At 35.1% G+C, this 14,191-nt stretch overlaps 1 protein-coding gene across 3 annotated transcripts in view; it reads right to left on the minus strand.

The window, feature by feature from the left end:
* The window catches only part of Ddr (discoidin domain-containing receptor 2), a 179,264-nt gene that overhangs the window by 25,967 nt on the left and 139,106 nt on the right, over positions 1-14,191 (minus strand). For all 3 annotated transcript variants that reach the window (XM_072909085.1, XM_072909076.1, XM_072909096.1), the window contains 4 exons: positions 11,367-11,506; positions 10,674-10,881; positions 7,857-8,012; positions 4,739-4,914 (listed from right to left, as the gene is read on the minus strand). In XM_072909085.1, the coding sequence (XP_072765186.1) occupies positions 4,739-4,914; positions 7,857-8,012; positions 10,674-10,881; positions 11,367-11,506 (680 nt within the window). The remainder of the gene's footprint in view (positions 1-4,738; positions 4,915-7,856; positions 8,013-10,673; positions 10,882-11,366; positions 11,507-14,191) is intronic.

The following is a 14,191-nucleotide window of genomic DNA, read 5'->3' on the forward strand; positions in this document are numbered from 1 at the left end:
TGACCTGCTTTTAATTAATGCAATCCCGTCTTCTTTCTAGTTTTGGCATATTCCATTATTGCAAAACGTTGTACCCTTCGGAGAGAGATCTTATATAATTAATATATTCAGAGTTTTTCAGTATTTTAATTCGTAGCGATGCTTTTAACATTTAAGATAAACATATAGCGATTCTGCAAAATTTTACGCAAAAACTCCGTTTTTCTTGGTCATTTCAAAAAATGTCGTCCTATTTCTCAGATAATTCTCGTACTATCGAATATTTTGAATACATACGTATCCGTACATCGAACTTGTAGTTAGGATTATATAGGACACGAAAATCAGAGAATTTGTTGCTTTAAATTAAAATAATCTGTTTTCGCTCGACTGTCTTTGGTATCGTTACTCGACCTCTCACCCGAGCTAAAGCCGATATAATCGCATTATCACTCACTTTTGCACGGGATTCTCTCCTCCAACCCCCTCCGTCATGCTCTTTCCACGCGAATATAATTACGCATGAATGCACGTTAACAGAACTGCATCACATCAGGATGCATCGTATATTCGATAATAATAAATTATCACATAAAATTACGCGTGTACCTGTTTATCCGGTACAATTGTCGCGATGCATATGATTCATATAAATGCTCTTAAGGCAATGTCGCGACAACGGGATTATTTATCACACACAACGCAACGATACATAGATAATTTGACATTTTATTCTTATATTATTTTCACGAATTTGTAGAAATTAATATTAAATCCATGAAATTTATTATTTTATTTTCAATAAACATTTAATAAAGATATTTATTTTTTCCCACGAGAGATAAAGAAAGAGAGAGAGAGAGAGAGAAAGAGATGATAATATACACAACAAAATATGATTACAAGAAAATTACATAACGTAATATGTATATTATCATATTTTTATTCATCATATAATTTGTATTTAATTCGTTAATCGTTAAAGAATAGCTTGACTTATAACACGCGGATGGACGCTTACGTAAATTGAATAATCTCACGCAATGAAATCTGGAACAAGAATTTGCTGCATCGTAAATCCTCGGATAAGAGGGAAAAAAAAAGCACAACACTTCGCGTAGCTTTAAGCGATATACTATGCCACGGAGTTTCCCTTCAATGTTTTAAAGCAGACCGATGGAGCTGCCGAGTCAAAAAAGAGAGGTTCTTCCATCATACCCGTTCTAAATGGGATCAAACGGATCGATATAATGTCATCCGCGAAACAAAGTTTAGTTTTCACGGACCATGATGCTCGATAAATCGTTAGCGTCTTGCGTCCATTTCCCCAGTTATGAGGATTCGGTCTCGGATAAAGAAAAAAAGAGAGAGATAAAATCAGCTTTGGCAGCGGAATGGACATATTCGAATATACGAAAGCTTGATGAATCGAGAAATAAAGATATATATGCGTGAAGAATAGCATTTTCGAGCACACAAAATTATTCGCGATCAATAACAACGATAGCGTTACAATGATTAATAAGTTATATTCTGCAGTTATGAAAAGATTAATTAATTAAATGCTGATACAAACGATAATACAATATTTAATTAATGAGGTGCTATAATAAATTGCCGACTATTTAATTAATGGCAGTTACAGAAAGGCCATTAGCAAGCGATTCTCGGAAAAAAATTGTTGACGTTTCCAATGTGGTTAAGCAACCGTGGATATTTAGTCATTTTGTCGAACTGAGTCAGGTGTACGCGAGGAAAGTGAGGATAAGCGAAAATGTTGTTCTTTTTGTGACTCGCGTTGCTCGATAAATTGACAGCGGTTTCTATTTGGCAGACATACTCTGCCATTCTGGAGAGTCAACGTGAATCGCAGGTTACACAAGAGGGGCAATAGGGTCATTTCATCGAAGAGGGGAAAAAAGATACCTCCCGTAGAGAGCTTCAAGACGGGACAAGTAGCAGGTGGCTAATGCTGGGAACGTGAAGGCAGGGAGAAGAAGAGAGAGCCGAGATGAGGATATGCGAGAAGAAGAAGAAGAAGAAGGCATTTGGAGTGTATGACGCTTAGCGGTGGGTGAACGACGAAGATAACGCACGTCTTCTTCTCAACGACGACGTCGCAATACGGTCATCTCGGCAGCTCTTTTAATTAAGTGGAGTCAGCTCGACTATCCCTGCACTTTCTTGGTGGTTGGTAAAAACTTAGCCGTGGACGATATTGGGTTGTCGAAGAATACCTTGGCGTGATGTATGGTAAGGCGGGAAGGAGATTTCGTGCGCGTCTTGTTCAAGCCAGGCGGATGAAAAATATTATAAGCGTGCTCAGCTCTTTGCTCCTCCATATTTATTGGCGGCCAGAGATTGTTGCACGGGTTTAGTTAATTCTACGGTTCACATAAATCATTTGCTGAACGTACGCGAATATTATTGTATAAATTATTATTTTGTATGCAAACTCTAGTAGTAATGAAAGACAATTTGTTCGACACTTTCTTGATTCTTAAAATTTTCCTTCACTTTATTTATCATTATCGATAATTAATAGAATGAAATGTGACCGAATATGAATAATTAGTCCATGATAGCTAATTAGTCCATGATAGCTAATGTCGCCACTGCGAGGGTCTTCAATTTATTTCGATAGATTGTTAGCGTCGTTATTAATCGTCGACTGTCGTTCCGTACGTTTCTCCCAGTCGTCTTCGCCCAGTGCAAACAGTTAAGTTAGGAAAGCTTCGAGGGTTTGCAAGCTCAACTGTCTGGCACTCATTATTTCTCATCGTTCAGCAAGTCGTTAATTACTGTCTTGCGCTATATCCCGCGAAAAAGGATGAGAAAGCTGTCCATTTCTACGAACAAACTTCACTTTGCTATTAATCCGGTTAGAACAACAGTGGCTTGGTAAACATACGCGAAGTTCTCAGGACTCTCTTTCTTTTCTCCGTCTGCCTCACTTTCCTCGCTCGACTTGGCCCAAGTATTAACTTTTTGCGTAACACGCTCAATTCTCTCCTAACGTTTTATTCCTCATCCTTTCTCGCCTCTTCCGCGGACGGCACTTTTATCTATAGACATTACTTCGTGTAGAAGTCTTCGCTTTTTACTCTGTTATCTTGCACCGACCATCACAAATCGTTGGTCTGATTTCGTACTTAGATAACAAGGGGCTAATCAAGTAATGAAAGGTACGCGTGTACGCTTCGTTCATCATTTTTTTTTTCTTCCTCTAACATTTCTTTTTTTGCAAACAATATTACCTTGAGCGTAAGAAAAGTATTAATTAATTAATTAATTAATTTTTTCTTAACACAATATAAATATATTTTCGGGAATGAATTATTATCGTGTACATAGATAAAGAGATGAATTTCAATATTATAGACCGTACATCGTGAAAGTCGTACAAACTGTCCACCAACGAGGGCGGTAAACGCGACGTTAATAATTCTTGTTGTTCTGTAGGACACGAGTCAGAGTGGAATTTACGACAAAGTTAGACATTCCGTGTTAGAACGAGGTGCGAGACTGAAACGTCTCTTTCGCCGGAAAACCGTTTTCAGCGGAAGAACATTACGGCGGAATGCGACGTCAGAGAAAAATATCGTCTGTGTGTCGCAAGATATATTCCTTATTTTTATTCATTCCATGCATAAAATTGCAGTGGAAAAGAATTAATGACTATCATGTATACTACTTAGTTATTGTTATAATCAAGTCGCTTTATTGTTTATCGCCGTATTAGGTTTTTGTGAGAACGTAATTATCATTATTATCATACGAAATAATTAATTCTAGTATAATCCAGTATGTAAATTCAACGGTTGTTAAGCACGCCCAACAAACACAAAAAAAAAAAAAAAATCACGGATAAGAGCGTGAAACAAACAATCTCGGAGCATCTCTTTAATCGTCCTAGCACGATCTCGTTTGCGCCTCCGCCTTAAAGAAAATATTTGATCGTCGCATTTTCTCCTTTAGTTACGCGCGCTTGTATCTAAACCGATGTACGTAATAGGTAGATAGATATAAGCTGTTTTGCACGATTGCTCAAAAGCGTCGTAAAATAACCTGGAAGCGTAAAGTAAATAGATGTACCTGCTCGGTTTATTAGAGCCAGAGGCGAGAATTTCCGACGTTAAACCAGGTCGGGAATCGCATAAAGAAAAATCACAACTGAAGAATAGAATTGGTTGTCATTTACCAAATTGAAAACATTGAGATAATGCACGACGTGTCATTCAGTGTTTAATTTTCTGACTACTTTCAATTTTTATTTTCCCACTTAATGACGCTTGATGATTTAAAAAACAAGATTTTTGTGTATTATATATGGAATAATATTATACGATACTTTATATATATATATATATATTCTGCATTTCAAACTTACTTTTAAGTAACAATAGAAACAACTTCGTAACACAATTAAAAAATATTTTTTTGATTATATATTATACACTTATCTATTAGAAAATAAATTGACAAATAGATTGATAAAATTTTGTTTAAAGTGTTAAGTAATTAAAAGGAAAAATATGATGTCATAAAGTCACTTCTCTTGCTGCAAAATAATGCCAGATGTTTAAGAGTTTTTATATTCTCTAATAATGTATTTTTATATATGATAATATAAAAAATAATTTTCTTATAAATCTGGAGCTTTTTCATGATATACATAAATAATTTAACGTGGTTTCATAATAAATTAAGTTATATACAGCAATGTCAGATTATATAGTAGTTCTAACTTTATAATTACCTTGAGATCACCCTGCTGATCGTAAAAAGTTGATGGTGCGAGGGCAGCCTTAAGCCTACGGTTCCGATAAAAGATGAACATGATAGCTGCGAGCAGCATCACGATTACAGTCGTCAGGATACCGATCACCAATCCGACGAACTGCCTCGATTCCGGTTTCTTGCTCTTATCTGAAACTGAGAAATAGATATATGTATACGCAGAGTATATGCGCATAGTATCCACATAGTATACATATACTGGGCAGGTATACATATATAACAATAAACAGATGTCATGTTCAGGGATACGAAGGAAATCGATTAGCTTAATGATTAACAGTTATATCAGTAAGCTCATAATCTTCTACATTGTTTACTAGCTTATACTGGAGCAAACTCCAGGGATAACATTAATTAATCGTGACATTTCTTGGCTGATTACTGCTAAGAATTTAAAGTAAATTTTTAACAAGATTGATAGTAATTATTTAACAAGATTTCTTCCCGTTTTTCCTTAAACGATTATTTATTATTCAAATTCAAAGTTTCGCAAACTATACTAAGAACCGAACGCGGATGATAGTACGTCAGTTTCATAAAAAAAAATAATTTTCTATGAAACTGAATTAAAGAACTAAAATAACTAGCTTATTTGTAATTTACTGATTATGTTAGCATCTTCTTTTCATTCCTAAAAAATATTTCCTCTTATTTAAATTTTTCCCCTTCTATCTCTGTGTGTGTAAAACACAATTTTATTTTTATGAAATGATATTGCCAATTTTACATACATTCTATTTTTTTATAAAAATTAATTTCATAATATTAATTTAAACAATGAATTTTCTATTAATTGATCAAGCATGTAGTTACATGTGATCAAAATTCTTCATTAATTGAAAATAATTAGCTTCGCTCTTTTATTACAATTGATAAATTTGAAAGTAATTGCGACTACAACAAGACAGAAATAAAGAAAAGAGACAGAAAAAGAGAGAAAAAAAGTATTGAGAACAAAAGAATTTTCCATTAATAATATTTCGATGTCACGACGGACAGCTGATTCGCGCGTTTACGCGATAACGGATTCACTCGCCCGTGATGCTTGATGCATCAAGCAACATGACCTATCACCGTGGATAATACCGCCGAGGTAACCTTGCATAATGCACGATGGAACGATAATGATGATTGCGTTCATCACGAAGCTCGTAACTAGATCACGTTTGATCAGTTGTCCGGCTGAACAAAAACAATATGCGCTGATGGCTCTCATAGTCTACCGCAGCAACCTGATCATCGTTTGAGTATTTTATAAAGCAATAAAGAGACAAGCAATCTAATAAATTATTAAGATTTTTCGTAATGATAATTTTATATAATATAATTCTTTAGTTTTATATTTTGAAAACAAATTAATTTATGATCGTTTTTTTAATACTGTCAAATCGTTTCATTTCTTGTAACAAATTATATTAAAATTATCGATCGAGACAATAATAAAATAATTATTAATAATACAAAAAAAGATATTTATCTCTTATTTCTTTATAAAATAAAACAATTTATGCGCAGAAATTAAAATCAAAGAGAGATGAATTTTCTTAAATTAATAGCATTTCAAAATGTCTTTCATCTTTTTAAATAAAAATATCAGTTAGGTTTTCACTTAAGAATATATTTATGATAAAAAAAATTTCATCTCGTTTCGTGTTTTCCGGATTTTTAACGTCTCAGTTCTGTTTCTTTCGCAAGCTGGTTTTAGCATAATATTGTAGAAGACCGGTTGACGAGGAAAAAAGCGTAAAGTTATTTTTTCTAATTTTCCGGGTTCAACGCTTGCTTTACCAACTCCCAGATTATTGCTCGCGTTGGCGTACATTCGTACTTTTCTGTACAGTATAATATGTAACGAAAGCGTTGTGCTTTTCAAGCGAGAAAACATAAATGCCTCGCCCGACTTTCTTGCGCTTTTCCTTTGGCGAACATGCGAACAAGTAGTTATACATATAAGAACGCAGACATACATTAGACAGACATGTGAGCTTTAAACTGGTAACAGTTATGAAGAAATTTCAACAATTTCGACATCGTCACTGTGTAATTAAAAAATTTCGCAGCGCAATTCGCGAAATGTTAGCAGTTAGCAGAAAGAAATGCAAATTAGTTTACCATCGATCCTGTCTCAGAGAATATTGAGTGTAATCAATTAGCATTAAAAAGTTTCGTGAATGGATCCTACTGCTTTTAACGAAATCTCAATACTATGTCTCAACGTTTCAATCAAATAAGAAGAGAGTTAAAGAATTAATCAGGTTAATTGCGCGGCTTTTGTTTGCCGTTGTGAGGATAAAAAAGTATCATTCTATTGGTTAACAAACTCGACGAGGCCAAGGGACAAGAGCGATCGCTCTTTTTCTTCCATGCTTCTTTTTCAGGTAATCGAGAACGTCCATGAGACTACTCGATGTACTTTTTCGCACAGTTCTTTCGATTTCACGGAGCTTTCTAGTCTCACCGTCGCCATTTTTCCATTAATTCCAATGTAACGACATTGCGTATCAGAAAGAAGATTTCTCTAGAGATGCAAACTATTGCCTCTTTGACTTCGCGTAATTTTGATGCCTCGACACGAATCTAAGAGAAAATGCAAATTGTCTGTCGCGTGTAATGCATTCGAGATTATTTAACATATCGATTAGAAATGTTTGATTAAAATACGGCTTTGAAATTAAAAATAAAAGATTTTAAAATATATAATTTGCACATTTTTTATTATTATCGCATAAATCTCTATCACTTTAATCTCGAGCTTCTCAATTCAATTAATATTCTATTTAATTAATTTGTTTGAATTATTTCTGTAAGCATATTTTACCATTTTACATACACAAAAAACAACCAGACACTATATAAAAAGATATTAAATTAAATTAATATCTTTTTGTGTCAACAGTGGTCATCGCATATAATAGTTATTTCTTGCTGACACACAATTCTCTTTTATGATATATCGAGCTCATTGTGTTACGAAAAATGACAAGAGAAAAAGCTCGGAGAAAAGCACGTCAATTACGCGGAAAATTATGAACGTAGCTTAGCTGAATAACAATGGAAAGATCGAACAGTAGACTTACAGGTGTTATCTTTACTCTCCTCCTTATTAAAAGTAGCCTTCACTTCGTCCCTCTGTAGTGGACCCTCGTTATTCTGATAGGGGCTGCCGGTTGCCAGTACAATGGCACTCTTATTCTTCACCTCCTCATCTTCGGTATTGTTCCATTCGGAGATAACTGTGCATTCAGGATTACAGCTAATGAAATCCACGCTTGTCAAGCGTATTAAAATACTTGAGACAAAAAAAAAAAAAAAACTCTATACATATATAAGTACATGTATTATAGTAGGAAACTACATATTACGGTTGGAATTATCAAGCTGATTAGTAACTCGATTGTAAATTGTATACGTTATAAAGCCAATCGTTGATAGTTTGTGAAAGTGAATTTGTTATCGTGAGGTCACGGAAATCAGATGAAACGCGCAACACTCGAAAGCAAGTTAAATTTTGTGCCGATATCGTGTCCTTTGACGACTTCATCCGATTGTACAAATGTGGCCTTTGTGGCCACACGACGTGGACATCGAGAATTCCATTTGTATTCGTGGATAGTTTTCTATTCTGTTATATTGATCGTTCGAAAACGAACAAATATCACCAACAGAATTAAATTCGTGTCACACGCAGCCGGAATTTCCCGTTAGGCGACCTGAAAATTAGTGCCACGGCAGTTTATCGACTAATGAACACCAGGAAATATTTCAATTTGCGAGCAGTTAGACACGGGTTTTGTACGCGCAATTCATAAAAAGAAAAATTAAACGAGATGAGAGGGCAAAAATGCCTTTCTCTCTCGAAGCTTTTGTCGAAAAACGTCGCGTGCGGACCGGTTCGTTGGGTGGAAAACTCGTCATTACTGGAAAGAGAAAGGGGGAAGGAGGAGAATGAGGGGAAGAGGAATATTTTTTCCTATGGATGACGTGTGGCTCAACGAACCGTTTGTACGACGTGAATACAAGTTATATAGTATACAAGTGACGGGGAACATTGGTTGCCTCTGGTCGAGCGAACTTATCGTTCGCAGTCGAGGATGGGGAACGCACAAAGTGTACGTCGAATGATTAACGACGTACCCACTCCTGCGGCTGGACTGGTGCAACGAAGCGACAGGGAACTTTCGAAAGCTTGCATTACCCAGGCAGCCGAGTTCCGTCTCGGATCGTTTGAGACGGATTAAAAGAAATATCGGTGATCGATATGCGGTTACATTGATGTTGGATAAACTAGTCATTGGGTAAGTTGCCGTAACAGTTACGTTTTACTGTTGCCATTGTGGAACCGCACAGATTCAACTGTCTTGATCAAATTTGAGAGATTACTATCGATCTTATATTGTTACAAAATACAATTGCTAAGTTATCGTACATTGCAGTAAAAAAGTAAAAAAACGCGCTTTTTCAATTCACATTACAAAATTTTTTTTATAAAAGAACAGAAAAATTGTATTCTCGAAACGTATAATTTATAAGTTCTCTTAACAGATATTCTTAATAAATAAAGATACTTTCTTTTTTATACATGATATTTCTTTTAATATCTTATTTCTAATTAAGTTAAACTATATTTAATTTGTCAAAGTTTCAATAAATAGCAAATCTAGAAATAAAACATTAGAAATAAAATTGTTCATTTGTAAAATCGTTTATCATTGGTTAATAATCTCAAGTATTAAATAATATAACGATAAAAAATATCCTATTTAGTATATATTCTTATATGTTAAGAATATTTGAAACTATTCTACTCTTTAGAGGATTTTTCTCTTAAACTAAGAGGATCCTTCTAGTGCTTATTTTAGAGAAAGATATCGTAAAGTAAGTGAAATATTCTTGATGGAAATATAATTTTTTCAGTGAAAGATGAATCTAGCCGTGGTAATATAATATTTATTTTACGATAAATTTTCATCAATGCGAAATAATACACAGCGCATATCGAGATCCAATCGATAATATGGGAAAAAAGCATCAATAAACTTTGATATTTTTTAAATAATTAACTTTTTTACGTCTTTTTAAAGAGCAGATACGACGTTATATTGTCTGATCAATTCCGATAATAGATTGTACATGTAGATATTTTATTCATATAAATGTTCGTTATGTCATTAGAAACTATAAAGTGATAGAGAATAAAATTGTTGTTCTCCAATTTTAAGCAACAAAAATATATAACAATATATCCATAAAATATGTATTGATTTAATTATATTTTATACAATTTAATGATATTTCAGATTTGTTATTTAAACGATTTAAATTTTTAATATTAAATATAAAAATATTTTTTATCATACTTTTCATATTCTGAGAAAAATTCGATAAATATATATATATATATATATGTTTTTATAAAATAATTTTATCCCTATACGTTATATCCTTATATACGTATATCCGCGTTTCTTCAAATTATATTTTCGTTGAAATAAGTTTTCTCTGCGAGCTTTTCGGAACAGGTTTCACGATTTTATAGTACCACTGTGCTTCGTTGAAAATATGTCGCTTAAAATTGGAAATCGAGATACCGAATTGCGCAGACCCGAGATAAAAGATATACTTCGAAAAACTGTTCTATTTCTAGATTTCAATTTTTGAGAGTTCTCCTACTTTGATTTTCCATCTAACTAAAAGCACGTTTACAAATGCAAGACCGCCGATAAAGGGAAAAGCAAATCTCAGGCAAAACTTTAACTACGCCATTACTCTCAAACATTTCGAAGCGAGTAATTCGCGCCCGAGTGTTACCGAGAGCAAGCAATATCGGGAGATAAATTTCAATTCGTATGGGGAAAATAGTGCATAGAAACGGCGTAGATCAATCTTTCTCTTACCTGATTCGAAGATTACTTCGCTGAGCATGATCCACCGAGCCGCAAAGTAGAGCTGCAGCTTTACGAAGCGGCCGGCGCGCGAGTGCAGCTTTATGGTGACTTCGCGCGCTTGCTCGAGCACCTGATCGGGTATGTAAGAAAAATGGACCGGTTCGCCGGTAAATTGGTTACCACCTGTGCCGAGGTAAACCTTCGCGTACGAGAAAACCTATGGAAACAGCAAAAAAAAGATCGTGCACCATGTGTGAGCATCTTACGTAACGAAACGATTTGGATGACATTTGAACGAGATGGAAACAGTCGCGCGTGATCAGTCGTTTTTTCTTTTCAGGATATCGCGAGACAAACGTTCATACTGAATTAGAAAGAGAGTTAGATATGTGAATTACTGTTATATATGCAGCGGGAACACACGTAATGTGTTCGAGCGCTACGTTTTAAAGAGATAAACCGCACGGATGGAAATAATTCGGCGGAAGCTTCGGCGTCGAAACTTCTACCGTACTGAAAGTACTAAGCCCGAGAGCAAGCGGCGGGGCTGCAAGAATCACCGTGCTGTAAATCGCGGGGAAATGTTTTTAAAACCGCTTAAAAGCGCGGAGGCGTCGCCAAATGTGTGATCGTGAAATTTACGGTAGTTCCTGGAGCTCGTAACTTTCGAAATAATACCGGTAACGGCGCGAATGGCGATACCTGCACGTCCTTGGTGAAGTAATTGTTCATGTGTAGGTGTATGGCAGTGAAGTTCCTCGAGTAGTCGAACTCGAAAGTTATTTCCACCGGACGTCCAAGCATATTGGGCGTGTCGTTTCGCCAGCCGACCCATTCGTATCCTTGAACAAACGGATTATCCGTTATAATGTCGTTCAGTTTTAAAGAATTTTGCTGAGATGATATAGGGTGCCGCTGCCGGCTAGAACGGTACGAAATGCATTCGCCATTGCACTTGACATAAAATTTCCTAATTTTCGGATATTCCTGAATTAATAGTAAAAAGTTCCGAGCGGGCAATGTCCTTGACAAATTTGAAATCGCTCTTTGTTTAGCAAAAAGTTTATCGAGAGCATTTTGCAATTTAAAAATGAAAAATTAACTCCAAATTAATAGAATTAGCAAGGGACGCTTAGAAATTCAACCGCCAACCATTATAGCTTAGATGTAAGCTACTTCTGCACGTCAGATTTTCGTTATTTTTTACAGTTGAAGATTTAAATGTGTCATTGCAATTTCATCTCTTACGGACGTAAAAAACATATTCTATATAAAAATTGTGACCTAGTATATCGTATAAAAAGATTCCGCGCGTTTGAATCAAAAAGAGGGTTTACACTGTCGATTGTACGATGTGATAGATCATTTATGAATGCGTAATGTGCACACGCATTCTTATAAACAAAACAATAAAATCTGTAACGGATAAAATGTAAGCATTCCGTGCGTGACATAGAATTTATCTGAATATAGCGTAAACGAAAAACGAATGCACAGGTGAAATAACATTCTGTAAATGCGCGTGTAAATGTTTGATTCTGTATAAAAGATGTAATAGAGCGGAGAATGTAAGAATTTTTAGTAACTATGACCTCATAATGTAATTAAATTTCAATTGAAAATAAATAGATTATAAAAAGCGGAAGGAAAAGATCTTATTTTTCCAATAAAATCTAATAAGATCTGATTTTCAATGAAGTAATATTAAAAGAAGTTTCGTAACTTAAAGTCTTTGAGAAAATAAAGATAACTTAATAAAAGGGTAACTTGATAACTCTTCTTAAATAATTCGCAAAAGCACGTGACCATCGCTGTTTTTCTTTATAAAAATTAAAAAACATTTTCCCTTACATAACTGCACCAGAAGTGGCGCAAAAGTGTTCGCACGTAATAGAATTTAAATTACCCGTTTCAGATTCACGCAACTTGAGCTTTCGCATGGGACTCGTATACTTCCTCGAAACGTTAATTACGTTTCGAGTTTGTTTTCCTGCGCTTTCTGTTCCTCTCTCGCTTCATTTCTCCTGGAAATGTTCCACTTGGTATATAGCAAGCATGAGAAGCACGGTACGCGATAGTCGAGCTATAGCGGCAGCTTATTGCGCGAGTCTCACCATTAGATCCCACTATATGAGTACATGTGGAAACACACGTGTCCCGCGGGAATATGCGGATTGAAAATGGACTGCAATAACCTTAAAGCTTGGCCGGCGCGGCGTGTTATGCGTTTCTCAGAAATGCTCCTGTTACTTTCAACATTGGCTTCGGGATCTCTAACTGCGCCGTTCTTGCCGTGCCTTCCCATTTCAACATCTACACGCAAACACGGATTACCATTGTTCATCATTTATTACACCGTCCATACTTTCCGGAAAATTAATAAACAACAAAAGAATGGAAAAAAAAAAAAAAAAAAGATAAAGTATTTAAATAGCTCACGTTATTGCGAAAAGAATGTACTATGATACGATAATTGAATTTTTTAATCTTTGAATATTTGTAATATTTGGCTTTCTAAAAATGTTAAAATATTTATTATAATTCTCGAGTTTGAATAATACTAGAACCCTCTGAATCTAGCCTTTAACAAATTTCAATGTTTTGTAAACAAGTTAAAAATATGAGGATTCTTATAAATACAAATGCTACATATCTTTTCATCGCATTTATATTATACTCCTCTTTTTCTTCGATATCTTTTTACATATCGCGAAATATTAATATACAGATCCTACGGTTCAGTGCCTTAGAGAGATCCATTTTTACGCATTAAAATCTTCATATTTTTACTTTCTCTACTTTTTGACGAAATCCTTGAAAGAAAAAAACGGGTAAGGTAAGACTAAAATAAAAAGGGAAGAAAAACGAAAATCGTAATTTCAAGTCTGACATCGTTGCCGCTCTAGTATTTCAACGTCTGAAGAAAATCACAGATTTGTCATGTGATGTGTATCTGTAATGGCGTAAGAATCTCACTGTCAGAGTATATTAAAACTTACGAGAATTTCCATCACGCAGTTTGTATTGTGTACCTGCACGCGACTTCCTGTGCGACAACTACCATTGCGGGGATCGTCCCTTCCGTTTTCAACAATATACCAGGTCCGCGCGATGGCGTTATATCGTCCTGACCTATCCGCTTTCATATAACCCCCTTCCTCCCTTAATATCGTCCCCCGAGTAAATAGTTTCCAGTTTCCTGTCGTCGCCGCCTTCGGTCGCTATCTACCATCAATTCTGAACCTTCACGAGGATCGTAAGATAACCACCCCAGGTGGGGTGTACCCGTACCTACATCTTGGTTGGTTGATGATTTTCCCCTTTAAAGCATTTTGGAGCTATATAGTTTCAAGCGTATAATGCTCGTAAACCCAGAATCAGGATGACCATGTCAAGCTGTCAACCGTTATGAACGTTTATCGATATTTTATTAAACGAAGTCTTATAAGAAAGCTATGCTGTGTTGTTATTATTAGATAAAATAAAAGTTTTTGCAACATTGAAAAGCTTTCTTTGCTTTGATGAGA

The sequence above is a fragment of the Anoplolepis gracilipes genome, chromosome 2 (assembly GCF_047496725.1).
Source record: "Anoplolepis gracilipes chromosome 2, ASM4749672v1, whole genome shotgun sequence".
Classification (NCBI taxonomy): Eukaryota; Metazoa; Arthropoda; class Insecta; order Hymenoptera; family Formicidae; genus Anoplolepis; species Anoplolepis gracilipes.